At 46.1% G+C, this 21,238-nt stretch overlaps 1 protein-coding gene and 1 pseudogene across 1 annotated transcript; both read right to left on the reverse strand.

Moving 5' to 3' along the window:
* Window positions 1-1,097: 1,097 nt before the first annotated feature.
* Window positions 1,098-8,639, reverse strand: LOC120696779 (annotated as a pseudogene).
* Window positions 8,640-11,585: 2,946 nt separating this feature from the next.
* LOC120696780 lies at window positions 11,586-19,453 on the reverse strand. The gene is made up of 6 exons (XM_039979766.1): window positions 19,159-19,453; window positions 15,896-15,981; window positions 13,893-15,821; window positions 13,597-13,806; window positions 13,394-13,518; window positions 11,586-12,946 (listed from the first exon to the last, which is right to left on the reverse strand). Exons 1-6 carry the CDS (start codon window positions 19,159-19,161, stop codon window positions 12,006-12,008), a joined length of 3,294 nt encoding a protein of 1,097 aa, XP_039835700.1. The 5' UTR covers window positions 19,162-19,453; the 3' UTR covers window positions 11,586-12,005.
* Between the last annotated feature and the right edge of the window lie 1,785 nt (window positions 19,454-21,238).

The raw sequence follows: 21,238 nt of genomic DNA on the forward strand, positions 1-21,238 counted from the left end.
ACCGGTCTGACCGCTAGCACAGACCGGTCGGGCTGGAATTTGAATTTCCAGACCGGTCAGACCGGTTACACAGACCGGTCAGACCGGTCGCTCCCAGACAACCCGCAACCAAAGCTCCAAATGACAAATCTCGAGCTAACGAAGTCTAAATCCAACGAAACTTGGAGGATACCTTCACACCTGTCCCGTGAACATATCCCCAAGAAATCTCTCCCAAAAAATTAAAGGATCTTGAGAATTTCGGGAAAGATCAAAGTGGATTGGGTTTTTTTCAAGAACACAAAACCTACAATTCGTGAGAACTCACGATTCCAGGGGGTTTGGCACTAGACTAGATGCATCGAAATCGTCACAAAGAGTTCCACAAAGCACGAAACCAAGGGCTCGATTCCTTTAAACATGAAGCATCCCAAAAGAGGAGAAATCAAACCCAAAACGCAAGAGAGAAAGGGGAGAACGAATACTCAGCACACATAGATGATCTCAACAAGATTTCATTCATAAATTTCAGATGAATTCACCTATACAAAGCTAGAGCCATCCGCCCATCATCCTACCCACTAAAATTGAGAGATTAGCTAAACCCTAACCCTCGTTTGCGTTGGAGTCCTTGGCCCTAACCTGGAGCAGGGGCAGGGTAAAGGAAAAACGAAGAGAATACAAAAAGACTAAGAGACTCAACCAGCCTGGTGGGGGTATTTATACCCAGTTGCTGCGGCCAGACCGGTCAGACCGGTCCATGGGACCGGTCAGACCGGTCGGGTCTGCAGCACCCGCTGTACAGACTCGATCGACGGCGGAGTTTCTTTCTTCGACTCGAAGTCTTTGCTGCGATGCCGCCACGTCGACGAAGTTCCGGTCCACGGTTTTAGAAGGTCCGCGAAACTCGGGTAGGTGACCGGTTTTGAGAAAACCGCCAAAACACCTCGCGCGGGAAGATTCCCGCCTTCACGCTGTGGCCCTAGACGTCGTTCCCGCCTCGGCCTTCTAACGGCCCCAGACGCCGCCCGACGCCCGTCACCTCCTCGCCCGCAGCGAGGCCCTAGACGTCGTCGACGCCCGTCGCCTCCGTCAGTCCCGAGACCGACGCCCGTGCCTCCACGACTTGGCGTCTTCAACCGCCGTCCGCCTCCTTGGTTTTGTGGCGCAAACCAAAAAACCCGCCTTCCGTCGCTGCTTGCGCCCTCGGTCCAGGAATGAACGCCACAGCTGCCGCCCGGACCGAGCTCCTCCGCGGCAACTCTTCGTCGACACTCGATGCCCGTGTACCTGCAATCCAAAGACCAAGCACATGATCACACCGCACGGTTGACAATTCACTCATCACAAACACCGCACGGTTGACAATTCACTCATCACAAACAGGATAGAGTACTCAACATTCCTCAACTAGCAATCTCTTGGAACAATAGCCGAGCTCTTGGTGTCTCAGCAATGGCCATCTCTTGGAACAATAGCCGAGCTCTTGGTGTCTCAGCAATGAGGATGCCAAACAGTTTGGTAGTGAGAGGATCTGAGCCAGAGCAGGATTGTCTGTGATCACCCTCAGCAGATGGTTCGGCGGCATTTGGGGCATTAAATTCCGGTGAAGAGGTGATGCCTTCATGCTTGTTCGTTTGTTCAGAATGCATTGAGCTGTTTGATCCCACTATGGGAATTTTTAAAGCCTCCATTTGTGCCTCAGAATCGGACTCCACCACGAGCTGCTGACTCTCTACATGATTCACGACAATAGTGTCTTGGTGTGAAGACTTGTGATGTTCTAAATCTCGTTGCCACAAATCATGCTCTTCCTGTAGTTCCCCTTTCTCTGAGGTACACACTGAACCATCTTGTTGGTCGAAAAATTTATGTTCTTGTTGTCTACGTTCCTCTTCGGCACATGTTGAACCATCTTGTTCCCTAGCTACAACACCTTTGTCAGACATGTCTTTCCTTCGTTCAAACATTCCCCAAAGGTAGTGTTTCCCCTGGTACACTAAAGAATAAGATTTGATCAGAAACTGGTAAGCGGTGATAAATTATAGAACAAGGCCACATATAAAAAACAAATTTGGTTCACAAGAAAGATTCTATATCAGACAACAACAAAAAATTGCCTGTGTATCAACTAAGTGTTTGCCTGTGTTGCACAGAAAGAAATAAGAAAGGGGAGAAGGAATTCTCCAACCGAACAACTTACAGTGATTTTGTTCTGGCAATATGGTAGAGGGGAAGATCAATAGATCAGCAACGCCAACTGTAAGTTTTAACGCACTATCACTCTCTATTATTTCCCTTGTGAGTTTGTTTGATACTTCGTTTGGCCTGAAATGCATCAACACAATTAGTACTTCAGAATCGAACAAGTAGAAGAAAAGGAAGCAATGACAAAAGCAAACATACCTAAAACTAGGTGGGAAGAAAAACAATCCGATGCAGTCATGAGTAGGTCCTGAAGACCTCCATTTCTTTGGCCGGACTTGCAACCAAGGGACCTTCTCTACTACAAGTACCGGTTGCAATGACTTTGAAAATTCCCACACTTTCTGACATGCCTTATTTGATAAGTGTACATCCATCTTAACAGATACGTCACTGTTTACCGTCAAGACTACACTATTGACAAAGAAATGAAGACAACCATTTTATACAAAGGAGTGTTACTTTGAATCAGAAGGAAAAGATCATCCAACATACCTCCTAATAGGTTCATCAACAGGTTGCGAGTAAATATACAGATCAGCAGATTCTGAATTTGATGTCATTCTAGATTGCAGGTAATGATCATTTGCAACATCATTTTCTAATGCCATGTTCGTGCCATCATTTAGAGCATAGTTTGTGACATCATCCAGAGCAAAATCAGAATTTGCAGCACCGACAACAGCATCTTCATCTTTGTTGAAATTTATGTATCCTCTTTGTTTCTTAACAGGTCCACCATTATTGGGATTTTGATTCCTGAAGTCTCCAGTCAGTGCAGCTGCTTCCACATGATACTCATTGTCGACTCTATGCTTCACCATTGGTCCATCATACTTAAGAGATCGAGGACTAACATTTTCCAACTGCACATCTACAACCTTCTCTTTGTTGTCATCATCATCATTCAGTAGAATGAGTTTTCTTCGTTTCCTTGTTTTTTTCTTGCCAAAGTTTTGAAGAGAATCGGAAATTTCCTCTTCTGTAGCACTGTCTGCAAGAATAAATTTTTTCGGATCCAATAGCTTTGATTTCTCTCTCTGATATTCCATTTGATTTTCAATTTCAATGTGCTCAGATGGCCTACAGTAGTTTTCTTTGGGCAACATACCCATGTTTGCTGAATACAGTGTGACTTTGTCCGCAACACCATTTTCCAGACTGGAAGGCTGTGTTACATTCGCAGCGATGATTCTTGGTTGCGACTCAGTGCTAGCCCTACAATCCTGTTGGGGCCTGATCTCTTCATCTTCTCTTTCTAGCGCCAGGTCATCTATGACATTTCTATTACCACCATTATTCGTCGATAACGACACTGCCTGATATGTGTTTTGATGTTCACCAGCTGAATTTCTATTGTCCTCTACAGAATTCACTTTTGTATTCTTGCATCCAAGTAGATCTGGGTGATCTGTCGGATCCTCATGATCTCTGGGCTTTAAAGAGGAGTCCACACCATTGTCCATACAGTTCAATTTGTCTCCACTTTTCTCATTAGCTGAGTTTCCACGCTCAGATGTGGGACTTGAAGGCTTTGGATTCTTTGATCCTAAAATAGAATTCTTCTCCATGACAACAAAACCTTTCAGTGGTGCTGTTACTGATTGGGAGATCTTCGGTTTGCGACCTCTCCTCATTTTCAAGAGGTCAATATCTCCTAATTTAAAACCCAAGCAATTCACAATCACAGGGCAAGGCTGCTTAACACTGTTCTGTGTGTGAACAGAGTCTTCATTGTTGATCTGCCGGTTCTCACCATTGTTGCTCTTAGCTGTCTCTGTCGCCCTAGTTTCACAAGAATGTAATGCCTTCGCACATGTACGGCCAATACTTGTAGCATTGCGCGCTTTTCTATTGGTGCAGTTGCCCATTGGTCGCACATTGGACTTCTTTTCAGAGCATTTCTTCCATGGAGAATTCTTTTCTGGAGAATATATTTTTTTGAGAGATTTATTTTTTTTTCCTGTATGGATTTCTTTTTCCGTTTCTCACTGCCGCGGCATCATCCTTTGCTGACACTGATCTTTTGGTAATTCGCTGGTTCGCTAAAGCACAAAAATGAGCATAACCTGGCTTCTTTTCACTAGACACCTTATCTATAGATCTGCTGCAAGGATCTTCACCATGCCTTTGTTGGCAGTCATAGCAGAACCAGCAGTCTGCTAATGCTGCATCAAAGAGAACTTTGTCCAAACAGTATCTGCAGAATCACAAATCATGATAAGAATTGATAACAGTCAATTCTCTCTTGAAATCATAATTGAACTACAAAAGATAGAATACTTGGTGTAATTTGTGATGATTTTTTTATAAGGAAACAAATCCAGTTTAGGCCGTGCCCAATAATGAGCATAACAGACTGTTGGTGTATATGTGAGCCCATGTATAGAGGCCCATCTAGAGGCCCATGTATAGCTATTATATTATCCACCCTTCTAGGGTTAGGTATACACACAATTATTCTCTCCAATATGAAGAAACACATTCTTCACATCCAGGCCTCTCTGTCTACCCGCTTTTAGGCTGAGAGCCTCCACACCGCCACCTACTTACTTAACCGTCTTCCGTCCACTGCTTCTCCTGCTCCCACTCCACACCACGCTCTTTTCGGTACCCCTCCTCGCTACGACCACCTTCGTGTCTTCGGGTGTGTATGTTATCCTAACATCTCCGCCACTGCTCCTCACAAGCTGGCACCCCGCTCAACTCATTGTGTGTTTCTTGGTTACTCCCCTGACTACAAGGAGTACCGATGATTTGACCTCACCTCTCGCTGGGTCCTCATCTTCCGACACGTTGTGTTTGACGAGTCGAATTTCCCCTACTCCACCTCCTCCACACCTTCTCCTGACCCCAAGTTGGAGTTCCTCTTTTCGACTGACCCGGTGGTTCAGCCACCTTTGCCTGTCTATCCTTTCCCTACAGGTTTTCCCGGGACTCTGGCACTGCTTCCGGTGATCCCTGCTGCGCCAAGCGCGGCCCCAGTGCCCGCTGTCGCGCCACGCGCGACCCCCGGACCTCCAATCGTGCTGCGCGCGAACCCGGTGTCTCCTGCTGCGCCACGCGCGGCCCGGTGCCTCCCCCTGCACTTGCGCGGTACGCTCAGCCGGTGCAGGTGTACCGGCGTCGTTCGGCGCCGGCGCCGCCTCCGGCTCCGGAGGCTCCTGCGGCGCCTACATCGGAGTCGTCGCCGCCGCCGCCTCCGCCGACTCGCTCTTGAGTTGAGCCGTCGGTGTACCACCCGCCAGTCATCCATCGGGATCCTCGGCATATCCATCCCATGGTGCCTCGGCGGATGGCGTCTCCGGCCGCGACTCTCTCCGCCACCGAGGGAGAGCCGCGGGTCTCTCCGGTACCCTCCTCTGTCCGCGACGCCCTGACGGATCCTCACTGGCATCGCGCGATGGAAGAGGAGTACGCGGCTCTTATTGCCAACCAGACATGGGACCTCGTGCCGCGTCCCTCTGGTTGCAATGTGGTCATTGGCAAGTGGATCTGGACGCATAAGCGTCGGTCTGATGGCACACTGGAGCGCTACAAGGCTCGCTGGGTTCTCCGGGGTTTCACCCAGCGGCCTGGTGTGGACTATAAAATGAGACCTTCAGTCCAGTGGTGAAGCATGCTACTATGCGCACGGTCCTCTCGTTTGCACTCTCTCGCTCTTGGCCTGTGCACCAGCTGAATGTGAAAAATGCGTTTCTTCATGGCACTCTGTCAGAGACAGTCTACTGCTCTCAGTCAGCGGGATTTGTGGACTCCAGTCGTCTGGATATGGTATGTCGGCTCAACAAGTCTCTCTATGGTCTGAAACAGGTTTCTCGGGCTTGGTATTCTCGATTCGCCACGTTCTTGTTGATATTGGGGTTCACCGAGGCCAAGTCTGACACTTCTCTCTTCATCTACCGCCGTGGGGATGAGACTGCCTACCTGCTGCTTTATGTTGATGACATTGTGCTCACAGCCTCCAGTCAGCAGTTGCTTTAGCGCGTCATCTCCTCCCTACAGCAGGAGTTTGCTATGAAGGATCTTGGTAAGCTCCACCATTTCTTGGGTGTTACTGTTGAGCATCGCCCGTCTGGCCTGTTCCTTCACCAGCGGCAATATGCACTCGACATTCTGGAGCGGGCTGGGATGACTGATTGCAAGCCCTACTCCACTCCTGATGACACTCAAGCGAAGCTATCTGCTGATCTGGGTGATCCCGTGGCTGATCCTACTTCCTACCGGAGCCTTGCCGGTGCCTTGCAGTACCTCACTTTCACCCGGCCGGATCTCACATATGTCGTTCAGCAAGTCTGTCTTCACATGCATGATCCCCGTGAGTCACACCTTGTTGCGCTGAAGCGTCTCCTCCGCTACGTCCGTGGCACTGTTGGCTTCGGCTTGATTCTTCACCGCTCTCCCACAGCTGAGCTGGTTGTCTACACCGACACTGACTGGGCTGGCTGTCCGGACACTCGCCGCTCCACTTCCGGCTACGCCGTCTTCCTGGGCGGCAACCTGGTCTCCTGGTCGTCCAAGCGGCAGGCGGTTGTATCCCGCTCCAGCGCTGAGACGGAGTACCGGGCTGTCGCTAATGGCGTGGCGGAGGCGTCCTGGCTACGACAGCTCTTGCCGGAGCTCCACAGCCCGCTCGCCAAGAGCACGCTCGTCTATTGCGACAACGTCAGCGCTGTGTATCTCTCCACCAACCCCGTCCAGCATCAGCGGACGAAGCATGTGGAGATCGACTTGCACTTCGTGCGCGACAGGGTCGCTATCGGTGATGTTTGAGTTCTCCATATCCCGACCACCTCCCAGTTTGCTGACATCTTCACCAAGGGTCTTCCCTCCTCGACTTTCGCGGAGTTTCGCTCCAGCCTCAACGTAGCCGGTGGCTAGTTGTGGCTGCGGGGGTGGTATTTGCCCTGTGTGTACTTTCTCGTTGTCCAGTCTTGAACACCGTTGTGCCGGTTGTTCAGACTGCGGGAGGGTGTTGGCTTTCTTGTTGTCCAGTCTTGAACACCGCTGCGCCGGTAGTTCAGACTGCGGGGGGTGTTGGTGTACATGTGAGCCCATGTATAGAGGCCCATGTATAGCTACTATATTACCCACCCTTCTAGGATTTGGAGGTATACACACAATTATTCTCTCCAATACAGGAAGCTAGATTTGAAGGTGTAGCCAAGTTTTTCACATATTTAATACAATAAAAATCATTAGGGAGAAAAGAAATCATACCTGTGTGTAGAAGATCCTTTGCAGTCGCTGCAACATACCATGAGGTGTTCGAATCCAATATCCCCACACACTTCACACACAGTTCCCTGCATAAAATTGCAGAAAGGTTTCTAATGAAATTATCATATGTAAAAGGTATCCCATGATAAGGTCACCAAACTGTATAGCTATATTGTCATATTGTGATCTTTGCTAATATCTGGTGCAAGGCACATTGTTTAATTTTGTAGACAGGCAGCAACTGCGGAGCAGGACAAGCGTGACAAGGTGGGAGGAGGTGGCAATCAGGCGACTTGGGTAACCAGGTAGGTGCCAATGGCAAATTCGACAGAGGCTAGCAACAAGGGCAACGAGGTGGTTAGTGCAGTCGGATCTGGTGGTGAGGATTAAGTTTTGCTATATTTTTATGAATACTAAAATACTTTTCTTACAAGTAGTTCCAACTCATTGCACCTGAAAAGCCAATGACAACTATGAATTCCTATAATTGTGACCGCCATACTCACTGCCACATACACCCATGGCCACACACTCAGACTACCCCGGGGGGTGGGGGGGATAAGATTGGAAACCTAACTATATGCTGATCAAATAACAATTTAGTTTTTTTTCCGAGATCATGAAAGAAAGGAGGCGCTGCATCCAACTACTCAGGCGATCATTTCACAGTTGCAAACACAAGAAAATTTGTTAGAATGGATTGGTACGCCTCGAAGATAGATTCCATCCAGATGGAATACTACCGGAGCACCAAAACCAAACTAACGGTGCACAACAACAAATTAACTCCTGACAGTAGTAATGCTGCGATCCTGTGGAGCAAATGAGCAATGTGGGTGTCCAGAGGAAGAACAGCAATGATCACTGCGCACGACCGATCGTTCGGGCTCGCGCATACATCCGGAAGACTGGAACCCAGGCACATTACCAAGTAAACTCATTCCGGCCACATCCCTTGCAGAGAGAGAGAGAGAGAGAGAGAGAGAGAGAGAGAGAGAGAGAGAGAGAGAGAGAGAACAGAGGAAAGATTATTGAACTCGTACCATGTCGATGACCCCAAGAACAAGAACTGCCTCGGCCTCAACGACGCAAACCCATCAATCCCGACCCCGGCGGAACGGCCCACCGCACAACGTGCGAGATGAGATTGCCTTCTCCTCCTCCTTGCCGATGGAGACGGGCCCCTTCTCCCCCTCCCCCTCAAGGAACGAAAGAGAAGGTACTTGAAGACTGGAGTCGCTGGAGACTCGGACGGCGGCGGCAAGGTGTTGGGTAGGCGGTGGAGGTGACAGCCTTGGGTTTTGGGTTGTGCTTGTGCAAACACCACGCGGAGGAGGTTAGAGATCGTAGCGTGTGATTAGAGATCGCCGTTGGCCCAGATGGGTCCACCACGATACAAGGTACTCGTAGCAGTTTCTGTATTATTTGGTGGTTATATTCGTAACAAATACTTATGCTATTGGACTTTACATTCGGTCGCAACATTAAGGATACACGATTGCATTATAAAAATTATATTTACACATCAAAATATCTAGATACAAAGAGTAGAATTTCTGCCGCAACATCGTAGTTCTATTTTATTAAATATTCATTTAAATTCATGCAACATAAAAAAACTACTGAAATATTAAATTCATATAGGTGCAACAAGGGAAAAAAAAGATGCATCTCTTCAATCTCCCTTATTACTACCTATACTATGTATTCCATTAAACAACCGGTTCGGGTGATTAAAAATATTGACAGAGTTCGTAAACGGTGTCTTTGGAGAGGAAATGATGACACACAAAAAAATTGGCAACCTTGCAGCTTGGTCTATGGTTCAGAAGCATAAATTTAAAGGAGATTTGGGTGTCATTAGTCTCAGATTGTAGAATAATGCTCTTCTGATGAAATAGCTGCATAAGTTCTATAATAAAGAAGACATTCCTTAGGGTACACCTTGTCTGGTTCAAATATTACACAAGAAAAGTACCTCATGCCTCTGCAGAAGTGGATTCTTTCCGGTGAAAAAATGCCTTAAGACCATCCACAATGAAAAGAGCAAATGAAGAAACAAATACACTGTTTGATACTGTAGATGCACTGTTTGTCACTGTAGACAGAGAGGGCGTGGGAAACGAGGAGGGAGCAAATTTGCTCTTGCTCCCTCTGCTGTGGTCAGCCTAAGGCTGAATATTCTATGCAAGGGAGTGGCCAAATGCACAATTAGTGATCGAACAACAATGTCCTTTTGGGAAGATCTCTGGAATGATCAAATACTTGCTAACAAATTCCCAATTATCCACTCTTTTGCTAACAATAGTAACATTTCTGTCCAAGAGATCATGAGTGCGGATGATCTTGATTCTCTCTTTTATTTACCACTCTCCTTGCCGATCAACCAACACCCCTTTTTCATGGAGACCTTTTCGATAGCTGGGAGATTTAGAATATGAGAAACTCAAAAATCTTCAATAATGGTAGGCCACTATTCGGCTATGGTTACACAACTTCAAGAACACAGGCTCATCACCAGCTCTTGAGAGTTAGAGAAGTAGATCGGCCAACAATTGTACAATGGCTAGAGTCTATTACTTAATCCCTGTGTTGTAACCCTCTTTGTTTTTTGTTTATCCCTCCCCCCTTCTCTCCGCAAGTATCTCCTTCATTGTACAATTTTATTTTTTAATGCATTTGCTGTGGAACTCCCCCACACTTTTCGTCAAAATACAAAGTTGCGTCTACGAAAACAACCGGCGAGAAGGATATCCCTATGGCAATATGAATCACGATCTCAACGTCTTGAATCAAACTATTGCAACATTCGAAAATTCTACTGCAATGTCATGTGGACCTCGCCGCCCCCAGATCTCCCGCTGCCGCTCCGGAGCTCGACGCCGGCCTCGTGCGCTGCCGCCCACATGGGGCTCACCACATCGTAGACTGGGGCTTCCCGCGGCGGCGCAGAGAGTAGGACGCCCCTGGATCTCCCACCGCCGACCCCGAGTTCCCTCCTAATCAAGCAAAATCAAATCCGAGCGGCATGAGCCCTCGACGATCCAGGCGAAGCAGGCCGCAGGCGCACCTGTGGAGATTGGAGGCGGCGGCAGCCAAATACTATTGAATCAATGTCATTAGCTGTCAATTTGAACTTATTGACTCCACGGTGCTGGTTATCGAGTTTATTGCCTTGTTTGGTTTGGAGGTGAAAAAAAATTCATGCAAACTTTTATACATGTTTGGTTGTAAATTTTTTCACATATTTGGTTGCAAAATCAATAATTACTGCATGCACACAATTTTTCCATATGTTTAGTTGCATATGGCCCCATCTCTTGGGCTCAATTTCAGCACTGTGGCAACCAAACACATAGTTTTCTTTCGCAGAAATTTTTTCCCCCAACCCAACCAAAACAAGGCCTATGGCTCCGCTGACCATCTAAAAAGTAAAAGATGGCGTCAGCATTTACTTATTATGCTCTCTTCTAATAGTGGTCCCTTGGTAATCAGGTTGTAAAAGGAACAGCCATTTTGACGAATAAGAGATCCTGTAAAGGCGGCGAAGGCCAGCGTGGATCTCACCCCGGGCGTGGCGTTTCCGCCGCGCGGCGGGTCGCGAAGGGCGAGCAAGCGAGCCAGGTGGAGAGGAGTGCGAGGGAGCCAGGGAGAAGGGGAGTGCGAACAAGACCGATTCGCTGATGTGGAGAGCGTCCGATTTTTTTCTCGTCGGACGCCCTACAGGAAGCATTATCCTTTTGAGAATCTTTTGTCGAGACGATATAACACTCGTTGCTAGTAGCCCGGGTTCCGGGCTTCCGGCGATAACAACGACAGCGGCAGCAGGCGAGAGAGAGAACTCATTTGATGGCGCTAACTGCTGATGCAAACACGTGACTGATGCAAAGCTGAGTTATAAATGGGATGAATCTGAAACGAAAAAAAAAAAAGACAACACAACAACAGTCAGCCGACAAGCCAGCTAGACAGAAGGGAAAAAGAAAAGAAAAGATGGGCTTGGGCTGATGGGCATCGAAATTTGACTGGTGACAGAATAGAAAATAATCGAGTGGTGATTATGAATTCCGTTTTCCAAAACACCATACAAAGTCACATGTTCATGTTGTGACCGTGGTGAAGGCAAAAGCAGGGTCGGCTTGCTCCCGTAATACTCGCGACTTGTGAAGCCATGCTGCAGCTTCCAGCAATAACTTTAGCTTCTCAAGTTCTAAGCAAACTCATCTACCTCTACATACAAAGTTAACAAACCTTTCGCTCAAGCTCAAACCCTACACCCTGTCATCCGAAAAGGCCAGACAACAAACAGAATTGACTTAATTACAGGCTCTTAATGCAAATACACCAATGAACTCCCTTTGCCAACAACATTATGGTTAGCTCTTCAGTACTACCCCTACTGTCTGGGATCCACAACACCAAAAAAACTAAATAATCATAAGGAAAACCCCTGCACTGCTTTACAAAACTTACAGGCGCTGGCAGTAACCTAAGGAAGCAACGACCATTGGGAGACAAGGGAGACAAAACACCTCATTACGATTCTGAACAAAATCGAGCTCAGCCAGGAGTCCTGTACAGAAGAAACTCCGCAGTGAGCTTCAGAGCAGCGGTGGCAATGAGGGCACTTGCGACCGCTTGCCAAGGTTCAGGTCGAGGTCCACTTCCCTGCTAACTTCCACCCTGGGCGCCCATCCAATATGTTCCTGTCGCACTGGGAACAGATCCAGGCAGGCTTCAGAATCTGCACCAGGCAGGCCGTCTCCCATGGATACGAAGTCAAAGGCCTGAGGGGGATCACGCAGCAGATGTGGACGCTCAATATCAGGGTTCATTTCAGAAGATATAACTCCAGTGCTGTGGCCTGTGATGGAATCAGTAGTCACAATCTCTGGCACTGGGAACAGCAGTGCACCTTCCCTGACCATCTCCTGGATTAGTTGCTGAGATCTTGGTGTCTGGGCAGTGACAAATCCAAACAGCTTTCTTGTCGACGGTTCTGAACCTGAGTGGGGTTGTCCATAACCGTGCTCAACAGGTTTGATCAGTTTGGTACTGGTTGTAGCAGGTCCAGAGTTACTTGATTGTTCAGTAATACTTGAGGCATTCGACTCAGGCAAAGGGGTGAAGCCTTCTTGCTGGTCCAAGTCTCCAAGCACATCCAATTCACTATCATTTCTTGGCTCCACAGTGCAGTTTGATCCAACTTTTGCAGAATCCGTCTTAGCAGAGGACCAATTCCTGCCAGGTGAGTTAGTGCCTTCTCTTGTGGCAGCTTCCACAGCCTCCTTTTTTGCCTCATGGTCGCACTCCACCAGCAGCTGATTCTCAATATGCACAACATGCTTCACGGCAAAAGTTTCTTGGTCTGATGACTCATACAATGCTTCATCCCGCTGGTCCGAAAGATCTTGTTCTTGTTGTTGCCCTTGCTCTATGGCATGTTTCACTGAACCATCTTGCTCTTTGACTAGGACAGTTTCATCTGCCATATCTTTCCTTCGCCTAAACACTCCCCACAGGTAGTGATTCCCCTGGAAAACTAAAGTTCAAGACAATTTGATCAGTAACTGGAAAAGTGGGAGAATATTGTGATACAATATAAGACAAGGTTGTGTATCATTCATTATATAAGGGGGGAAAGGAGATGTGACACCAAGTCCCACCCTCTGAACAACTCTTAGAACCTACGCTCCATACCAAAAAATAATAATAAAAGCAATAAAAAAGACAACAGATCCTACACTATCCTACGAGCAAATTCTGGAGGTCCCTAGCTCCAGCAGCGCACCAGAGAGGTCACTCTTCTCCCACTGCCCGCACAAACAAATATCAAAAGCAACACTGGTTCACATGTTAAGTTTAAAGTAGAAAAATCATAACAGCTGGACATAATCTGTTTCCACATCCTAAATGGGTGCATGGCTGCATGCATTGTCCGGGACACAGAGGCAAAAAGGAAAAAAAAATTATCCAATTGGAAACTTACAGTGGTATTGTTCCGGCAATAAAGAAGAGGGGAAGATAAGTAGCTCTGCGATACCAACTGTAGCTTTTAAGGCACCATCACTATTGATCAAGTTGTTAACTAGTCTGTTTGACACTTCATTTTGCCTGGGATATGATAAGAAGATGAGTAAATCGAATCACATCAAGCAGGAGAAAAGCAAGAAATAAGAGACACAAACACACCTCAAACTATGTGGGAAGAAAAACAACCCGATGTTGTCATCAGTAGGTCCAAAAGACTTCCAACTCTTTGGCCAGGCTTGTGACCGTGGGAGCTTGTTTACTTCAACTACTGGTTGTAACGATGTTGACAAATCCCTTACTCTCTGACATGCTTTCGTGGACAAGTGGGCATCCAACATAAGCACTTCAGTATCTATCTTAAAGACTCCACTGTTGACAAGAAGATAGAATACATCACCATTTTATACAAAAGAATTTTCTTTTATTCAAAGATAGAAAAATATCATTAAACATACCTCCAAACAGGCTCATCAAGGGCTTGCGAGTAAATATAATATTGTTGATCGTCAGATTCTGAATGAGATGGCCTGCATTGTTGGGAATGATCTGTTGCAACTGAAGTTTGTGGCACCAACTTTGCACCATCATTTAGAGACCGATTTTTAGCCTCATTCAGAGCACACTCAGCATTTGCAGAACATAAAATATCCTCTTCATCTTCGTTTTGAGCTATGTATCTTCTCCTCTTCACAGGCGTACCATTCATGAGATTTTGATCATTTAATTCACCAGTCTGTACAGCCTCTTCCACACAATATTCAGTGTTTACCCTATGCTTTGTCATTGGTTCATCGCACTTAGGAGGCTGAGGATTGGCATTTTCCTTCCGCATATCTTCAGCCTTCTTTTCTTCAACTTCATCATCATCATTGAGAATGAGTCGCCGTCGCTTTCTTGGTTTGACCTTGCCAAAGTTTTCAAGAGTATCAGAAATCTCTACTTCTGTACCACTAGCCTTAATAACAATTGATTTTGAAGAGATCTCTAAGGATGAACATGAATTATCCTTATCCAATAGCTTTGATGGCCCACTGTGTTTTTTCTTCAGATTATCACTTTCAATGCGCATAGATGGCAGACAGTTGTTTTCCTTTGGCAACACACCCATATTTGATAAATCTGACATGGCTTTATCTAAACTATCATTTTGTGGAGTGGAAGGCTGTGGTCCATTGGCAGGTATGCTTCTCTTCTGCAACTCATTGCTAGCCTCATGATCAAGCTGGAGTCTGATCTGTTTCTTCACTCTTACTAGCATGAAGTCATCTAGGACATTGATATTATTATCATCATGTGGGTCAAGCTTGTCCTTGTTCCTTGCACAATACTTGTTTTGATGTGCACCGACCACAGTTCTATGATCCTTTTCGGACTTATCTTTCATATTTTTGCGGATAACTGGAGTGTGTTGATTTGGTTGTTTGTCATGATCAGTGTGTTTGGAAGACAAAATTGCACCACTGTCATCTTTCAACCCTGATACCTGGTTTACAGCCACTTTACCAACAGAAAACGAAAATTTTCTTTCGAGATCACTCTGACCAGTTTGGTTGAGCTCAGGTGCTGACCCAGGATTCAGATTTTGGCTTGCCTTGAATGAATAATGTTGCTTGTTTGGATAACGATGAGTAAAATGGACATCACCTCTTGATGTGTTCTGAGACGAAACAATAGTCAATTCCCCTCGTCTATCCTCAACTTGATGGACCAAGAGTTCATCTGATGGTTTATTCCCTGCCTTCGAATTAACTTCATGAGTAACAGAGCATTCATTCATATTAGAAGGCTCTGATTCATTAGAATTATCCATCATTTCCTTCATGCACTTTGATCTCTCATCATGTGGCTTTAGGTGATTGATTTGTTTTAATCCTAGTGTCAAATGATTTGAACCAACATCATTGTTCAACTTCAAAGTTTGAACAGAGTTTTCATTAGCATCCTGCCAATTCCCATCCTTGTTCTCAGCTGTTTCTGCCCTGATGCTCTCACAAGAATGTGATGCCTTCCCACTGGTGCAGGCAATACTTGCATCCCTGCATCCTCTTCTCTTGATGCTCATGCCTCTCATATTTGATTTCTTTCTAATGCCCTTCTCGCGCAAAGAATTCATCTCGGAAGAACTGATTTTCTTTAGATATGCACTGTTAGCTGTGTAGGACGTACTTTTTCGTTGTCCCCATGAACCAAAAACTCTGGCTGACTCCACTCTATTGGTAATTGGTTGCTGTGATGTAGAGCCAAAGTGGGTGTGATTTGACGACCTTTCACTTGACACCTTCCCTAGAGACCTGCTGTAAGAACCTTCACTATGCCTTTGATGGCATTCATTGCACAGCCAGTCTACTGATGATGCATCATATAGAACTTTGTCCAAACAGTATCTGCATCAATGATGAATTGTAATAAGAAAAAGGCAGGGCGTTACTTTTCTTAAATCCGAAAAAGGAAAACATACTGGTGTGTGGAAGCTCCCTTGCAGTCAGTGCAACACAAAAGCAGATGTTTGAAGCCAATATCTCCACACACTTCACACACGATGTTCTGCATAAATGTGAGAGTGGTTAGTTATATAAACAATCAACTATAGAAGAACTGCACGATAACATCATAAAACTGACTGATGATATTCGCATATTATCTAGTACAAAATGAAAGTTTGCGTGCATTAAATCATTAATAACTTAAACTTGCTACAAAACAGTAACAAAAAGGATTCGCGATGCATTCATCATTTCATCTCCTGCCTTGCTACTTGACCTCATGCCTGCTTTTCCTTCACTGCATTGCGCCTAACCCATACATTACAAGTACTGCCATCATCCTTGGCATTGCCAAAATCGAAATTCGAAACACCTGCTGTACTGTGCACCAACGCATGGTTATCTGCCCTGACCTGAATACCTGATCATGATACACCCTCACCCATGATGTACAAGTAGAAGGAATTAAGTTAAGGCACTTGCGTCCTGGATCATAAAAGGTTATTTGCAGGTTGTACCATGCTGATGGTGAGCCACCTCTATTTATCGAACACAAACTTCAATAGTCAATTTGTCTCCCTGACCAGAAAATAAGGTGCTGGTTGTTACTGGTTACGTGATCATTCCACCACTGTATCACTACCTCATGACATTAGTAACTGGCAAACAAATACTTCAAAATTAGCTGACTTGCTTTCTCCAGCTGCAGCTACTAAAGCCAATGACCTTATTTATAGCTTTCTTTCCGATTCCTAAGCCAATACTCCTATTCTTCTTATGGTTGCTAATAAGACAACTTATATACTCGCTACTCCTCCTGTATTAGCTTCCATCTTTATATATCTATTATCATTTTTGGTTCCCCCTAAAAAAGTTCGGTTTTAAGCTCCAATTCTGTAAGCTGATGAATTATATCATGCCCTATTTAGAAACATTCTTTAAGAGCCCTTTATGATTTATTTCATGCATTTTGGTTTGCAATGATTAAACCAATGTTAGATACCCGACCTAGAAAAGAATCATGAAAAATTGGATGTATTTTTGTAATAGGTTACTACGTCAGGTCAAACCCCACAAAATTTAAAACTAAAAACAAGTCGTACAAGGAAATACAAAAAAAAGATAAATTTCAGAGAGTGAACTAGCCCAATTTGACACTTTCCAAAATTCCAACCTAAGGTTTCATGGAATTCCATTGCAAGGTAGATTCAAAGCTGAGACCCTAAAGAAGCAAACATGCACGTTTTGTTCATTATTACTTTTGCCATAAGTTTGTAGCTATGTTGTTTTGTACTTCATTTCTTACCATGAGCTATATGCATTAATTAGACCATGCTTTGTTCATTTCCAACCTAGCTACAAACAAGTGAGGTTGCGAGAGTTACTCCTTGTGCAACTGTAACGCCCTCATGCTCTATTAGCCCATTGATCTATATGTAGGCTGGTGCCATGGGGGACAGGAGACATGGATACTCTGCTACTCATGTGTCGTGGTGTGGCAAACCACAGCCGGGTGGCGGAATACACCCGCCTAAGCCCAGAGGGTGAGTACTCGGGGGTTAGCTAGGACTAGTTCGATCTCGCTCAAGAACACCAAGAACACGATGAATACACCGGGTTTAGAGTGGTTCGGGCCGCCGGAGCGTAATACCCTACGTCCACTGTGTGCTGTATTGCTTGAGTCTGAGTGAGCTTGTGTTCTGGATTGCCTAGAGTCTGTCTGAGATATCTTTTTTTTAGGAGGGCGTGCTCTCCCTTTTATATGTCCAAGGGGAGCACGTACACTGAGCGGGGCCCCGACATGTGGACCCAGCGATGTATTATAAACTACACTTTGGCCTTCAATGCCTCAGATCCGGAGATCTTGTCGTCGGCTTCTGTGCGTAGCTTCTGACCGGGGATGGTCTTGAGCTGTCCTGTCAGAGTAGAGTCTAGCCTCTGCAGCCGCGCGTCGAGGTCATGATGAAGCGCCGAACTACTGACTCAGTCCACTGTAGCAGCGTGCACTGTTGCTCCAGTCAGTAGCTAGTCATCATGACTCGTCGCCCATGCGCACGGCGCTGAGTCTTTAATGCTTGTCTTGGTAACTGACGAGCCGCCTCGGTAACTGGTGATCCACAGTGTGGACTGACAAAAGCTGTCCCGTGCACAGAGGCAGCAGAGCCTGCCTCGACCACTCGCACTTAATGCTGGTGGGTGAGGGAGCTTCCAGCGGAAGGCTTGCGCCCGCGCCCGCGTCTGCGTGACACGCGGCGGCTCCGGACCCCTCCCGATCAGCTAGCTGAGCCGAGAGCTCACGGGGGTCCGGATAGGCACGTGGAGGTCCCGGACCCATCTGCGGCAGTCCGGATGGCACGTGGAGGTCCCGGACCCACCTGCGGGGGTCCGGGTCCGCGGCCACAGGTACTGAGCATTTCCACCTCTAGGACACGTGGTGACACCGGACCTATCCCCGAGCGGAAAGCGGGTCCAGGACCGTTGGTCCGGTGAGATGGAGTCGGACCCCAGGAGTCCGGCTGCTCAGCTCATTAGGGCGTAGTTATCTCATAGTTACGGATAACTACGCGAGTCTTGGCACAGTAGGAGTGGGTACCCAGTTGCAGGGTACCGACATCATGGATCAAATTTCAGTGCCCACTCTAGTGCATCGACGAGAAGTGAGTATCATGCTCAGTGAGGCCACATGTCACAACATCACGCATGCGCTATAATCTAAAAAGCCAAAGGTTGCATTGGTAGGTAATCAACAAGCTGGCTACACCGAATCCGTGGCAGCTCGTGCAGCATTAGATACAGAAGCCATTGAGCAGTCCCTACTTCAGACTGATCTGGATTTAGATTCTACACAAAGAAACCAGCTTAAGAGCATCTCCAAGAGCTTTGGTCCTCAATCAGCCCGAGCAAGAGAATATTCTGCCGGAGCAGTTGAAAAGGTACAACTTTCAGAGACGAATTTTAATCCGGACTGATGAATATCGAAGTACGAAATCAGACGAATAGGACACCAAAATAAATGCAGTTCGCAACAGTAATGCCCCCAACCTTGGTGCACAGTGGGGGGCCATCCAGATCAAGGCCGGGGCCAAGATCAAATACTCCCCCTGTCCACGCGCAATCGATCGCCAACAACTCATCTTTCTTGGCGCATTGCCTACCGAATCGATTCAGTCCACACTTCTTCCTCGAAGAACCAATAAAGACACGGAAGAAACCGCGGGAGGAGATATGGGAAACATACCATTTTAGCCTAGCCAAGTTTATCTCCAAGAACCGCCCAGCTTCAGGAACTCAGACTGGTACAAATCTTCCAAGAAGAAGCACCGACACACACCCAGGAACCCAAGGCATAAAACCCTCTTCTTCCGAAACCTCCAAGTATGGATTTTTGAAGGAGCCAACAAACCCCACTCCTCCCCAAGATGGCGAGAAACAAACGGGAGGATGAAGCGGGTGATTAGGGGATTTATTTACGGGTGATGGCCGAGAGAGTGGGAAGCAGACGAAACGATGGGAGAGGAGGGGTAGCCAGGAAGGTAATGATGGCGTTCCTGGAATGGCGGGTTTCAGGGGGTTTCCAAGGAAGGCGGTGCAGACTGCAGAGGGACGTGGGTGGGACCGTGGGGTTTGGGGGCGCGGGCGCCGTTGGATCCCGCTGTGGACGACGGTGATTACGGTCTGATCAGCGTTGGTTACCGCATTTGGCCGATGTGGGGCCCGCCACGACCCCATCTATTTTTTTTCATCAGGTCATGAGGTTGGGCTTCCGTCCCCAATTGAATTTGGGCCGTATATAAATACAAAAAACCCCTACTCTAAAGACTAAAATGAATGCATGCCAATACCGACGCGCTTTGCGCTAGAATTATAATTTTATAGTACATTACAGCGAAAGTGCGTTCTTATTAGATCATCTTTGGCTGCTTTGGGAAAGATTAAGCTCTGTGAACCCCCACAATCCCGATTAGGCAAATGCGTGACGCAACGAGGGTTTGTGGCTTTTCTTGCAGCATGATCATGAGGAGCGGCCTCCGATCTTTTGACCGATCAGCCTGAGCTTTCTGTAGATCCCTTTAGCTTTTACGAGCTTGTGGTTCTTGGAGCTCATCTCCGGCAAAAGCAGCCTGTGGCTTTGTGTTCGTGTGACCCGATCTGTGCTGCTATCCCATCCGTTCGTTCGTCGCGCCTGTCTGTAAGTGTGACCATCATCAACACGTACAGCTCTGAATAATCAAACGATTCTCTTGTTCCTTGCGTGACAGCGTTCCTATTCCTTGAGACGTACGTATTCCAGTTCAGTTCCTTACAAGTCAATCTGTGCTTGTCTCGGTTGTTTACTTGCTTTCTACTTCATCCGTTCTAAATTATATGTCGTTTGATTTTTTTAATATCAAGTTTGAACACTCGTCTTATTTAAAAAATTTATGCAAACATAGTTAAATTTAAGTCACTCTTGAATAACTTGTATTGATAAAACAATCCACAATAAAAGAAGTGATGTTTTACATAAATTTTTAAATAAAACGAGTGGTCAAATTTAGGATCGAAAAAGTCAAACGACCTATAATTTGGAACATAGGGAGTACTAATTTTTTTGGCAGAATAATGAGATCTCCAGAATAATCACATGGATTTGATCTTTTTGCGACTGCCTAAGGCTGTTCTGTGTTCTCTTTTAGCTTTTGAGCAGAACGCCCCCACATGTACTTCCAACTTTTGTACCTACCTGCAGACTGGGTTCTTGCTCAATTGGTACAGGCTACAAGCACATTGGAGAGTGATTGCCGGTCCCAAAACTGAAGGAACTTTTGTACTCCTACGGATATGTTTAGTTGGTGAAAAGTTTAAATTTTGGTACTGTAGTACATTTTATTTTTATTTGATAAATAATGTCCAATCATAGACTAATTAGGCTTAAAAGATTCATCTCGTGGTAATCAGTTAGACTGTGTAATTAGTTTTTTTTCAACTGCATTTAATGCTCCATACATGTGTTCAAAAATTTGATGTGATAGGTACTGTAAGAAATTTTTTGGAAACTAAACACATCACTAATTTTTCTTTTAGAGCAAATATAATGATAGGCTGTAAGCTAGCTAAATGCTGCGGTGGAGGAGAGAGAAGAAGAGAGATAAGGGAAACAGATTGTAAGCTCGGACACAAACTAAAAAACTTTGTGAAAGAGACAAATGAGTCATGTATTAGTGGTGAAGAGCTAAATCATTATACAGTAGGCTAAGAGATGAGCTGCAAAGATTCTTACAACCAGCAGCGAACTAAATCATTAATCTTGCTCTCACGATATCTATTGCGGGGGTGGG

This window comes from Panicum virgatum, chromosome 3K, assembly GCF_016808335.1.
Source record: "Panicum virgatum strain AP13 chromosome 3K, P.virgatum_v5, whole genome shotgun sequence".
Taxonomy (NCBI): domain Eukaryota; kingdom Viridiplantae; phylum Streptophyta; class Magnoliopsida; order Poales; family Poaceae; genus Panicum; species Panicum virgatum.

Bases quoted from the DNA above. Each gene is read 5' to 3' on its own strand.
- LOC120696780 (XM_039979766.1), bottom strand. The intron at 15,822-15,895 runs GTATGTTTTCCT...TCATTGATGCAG, and splicing joins AAGGGAGCTTCCACACACCA to ATACTGTTTGGACAAAGTTC. The intron at 13,807-13,892 runs GTATGTTTAATG...TCTTGTCAACAG, and splicing joins CTTGATGAGCCTGTTTGGAG to TGGAGTCTTTAAGATAGATA.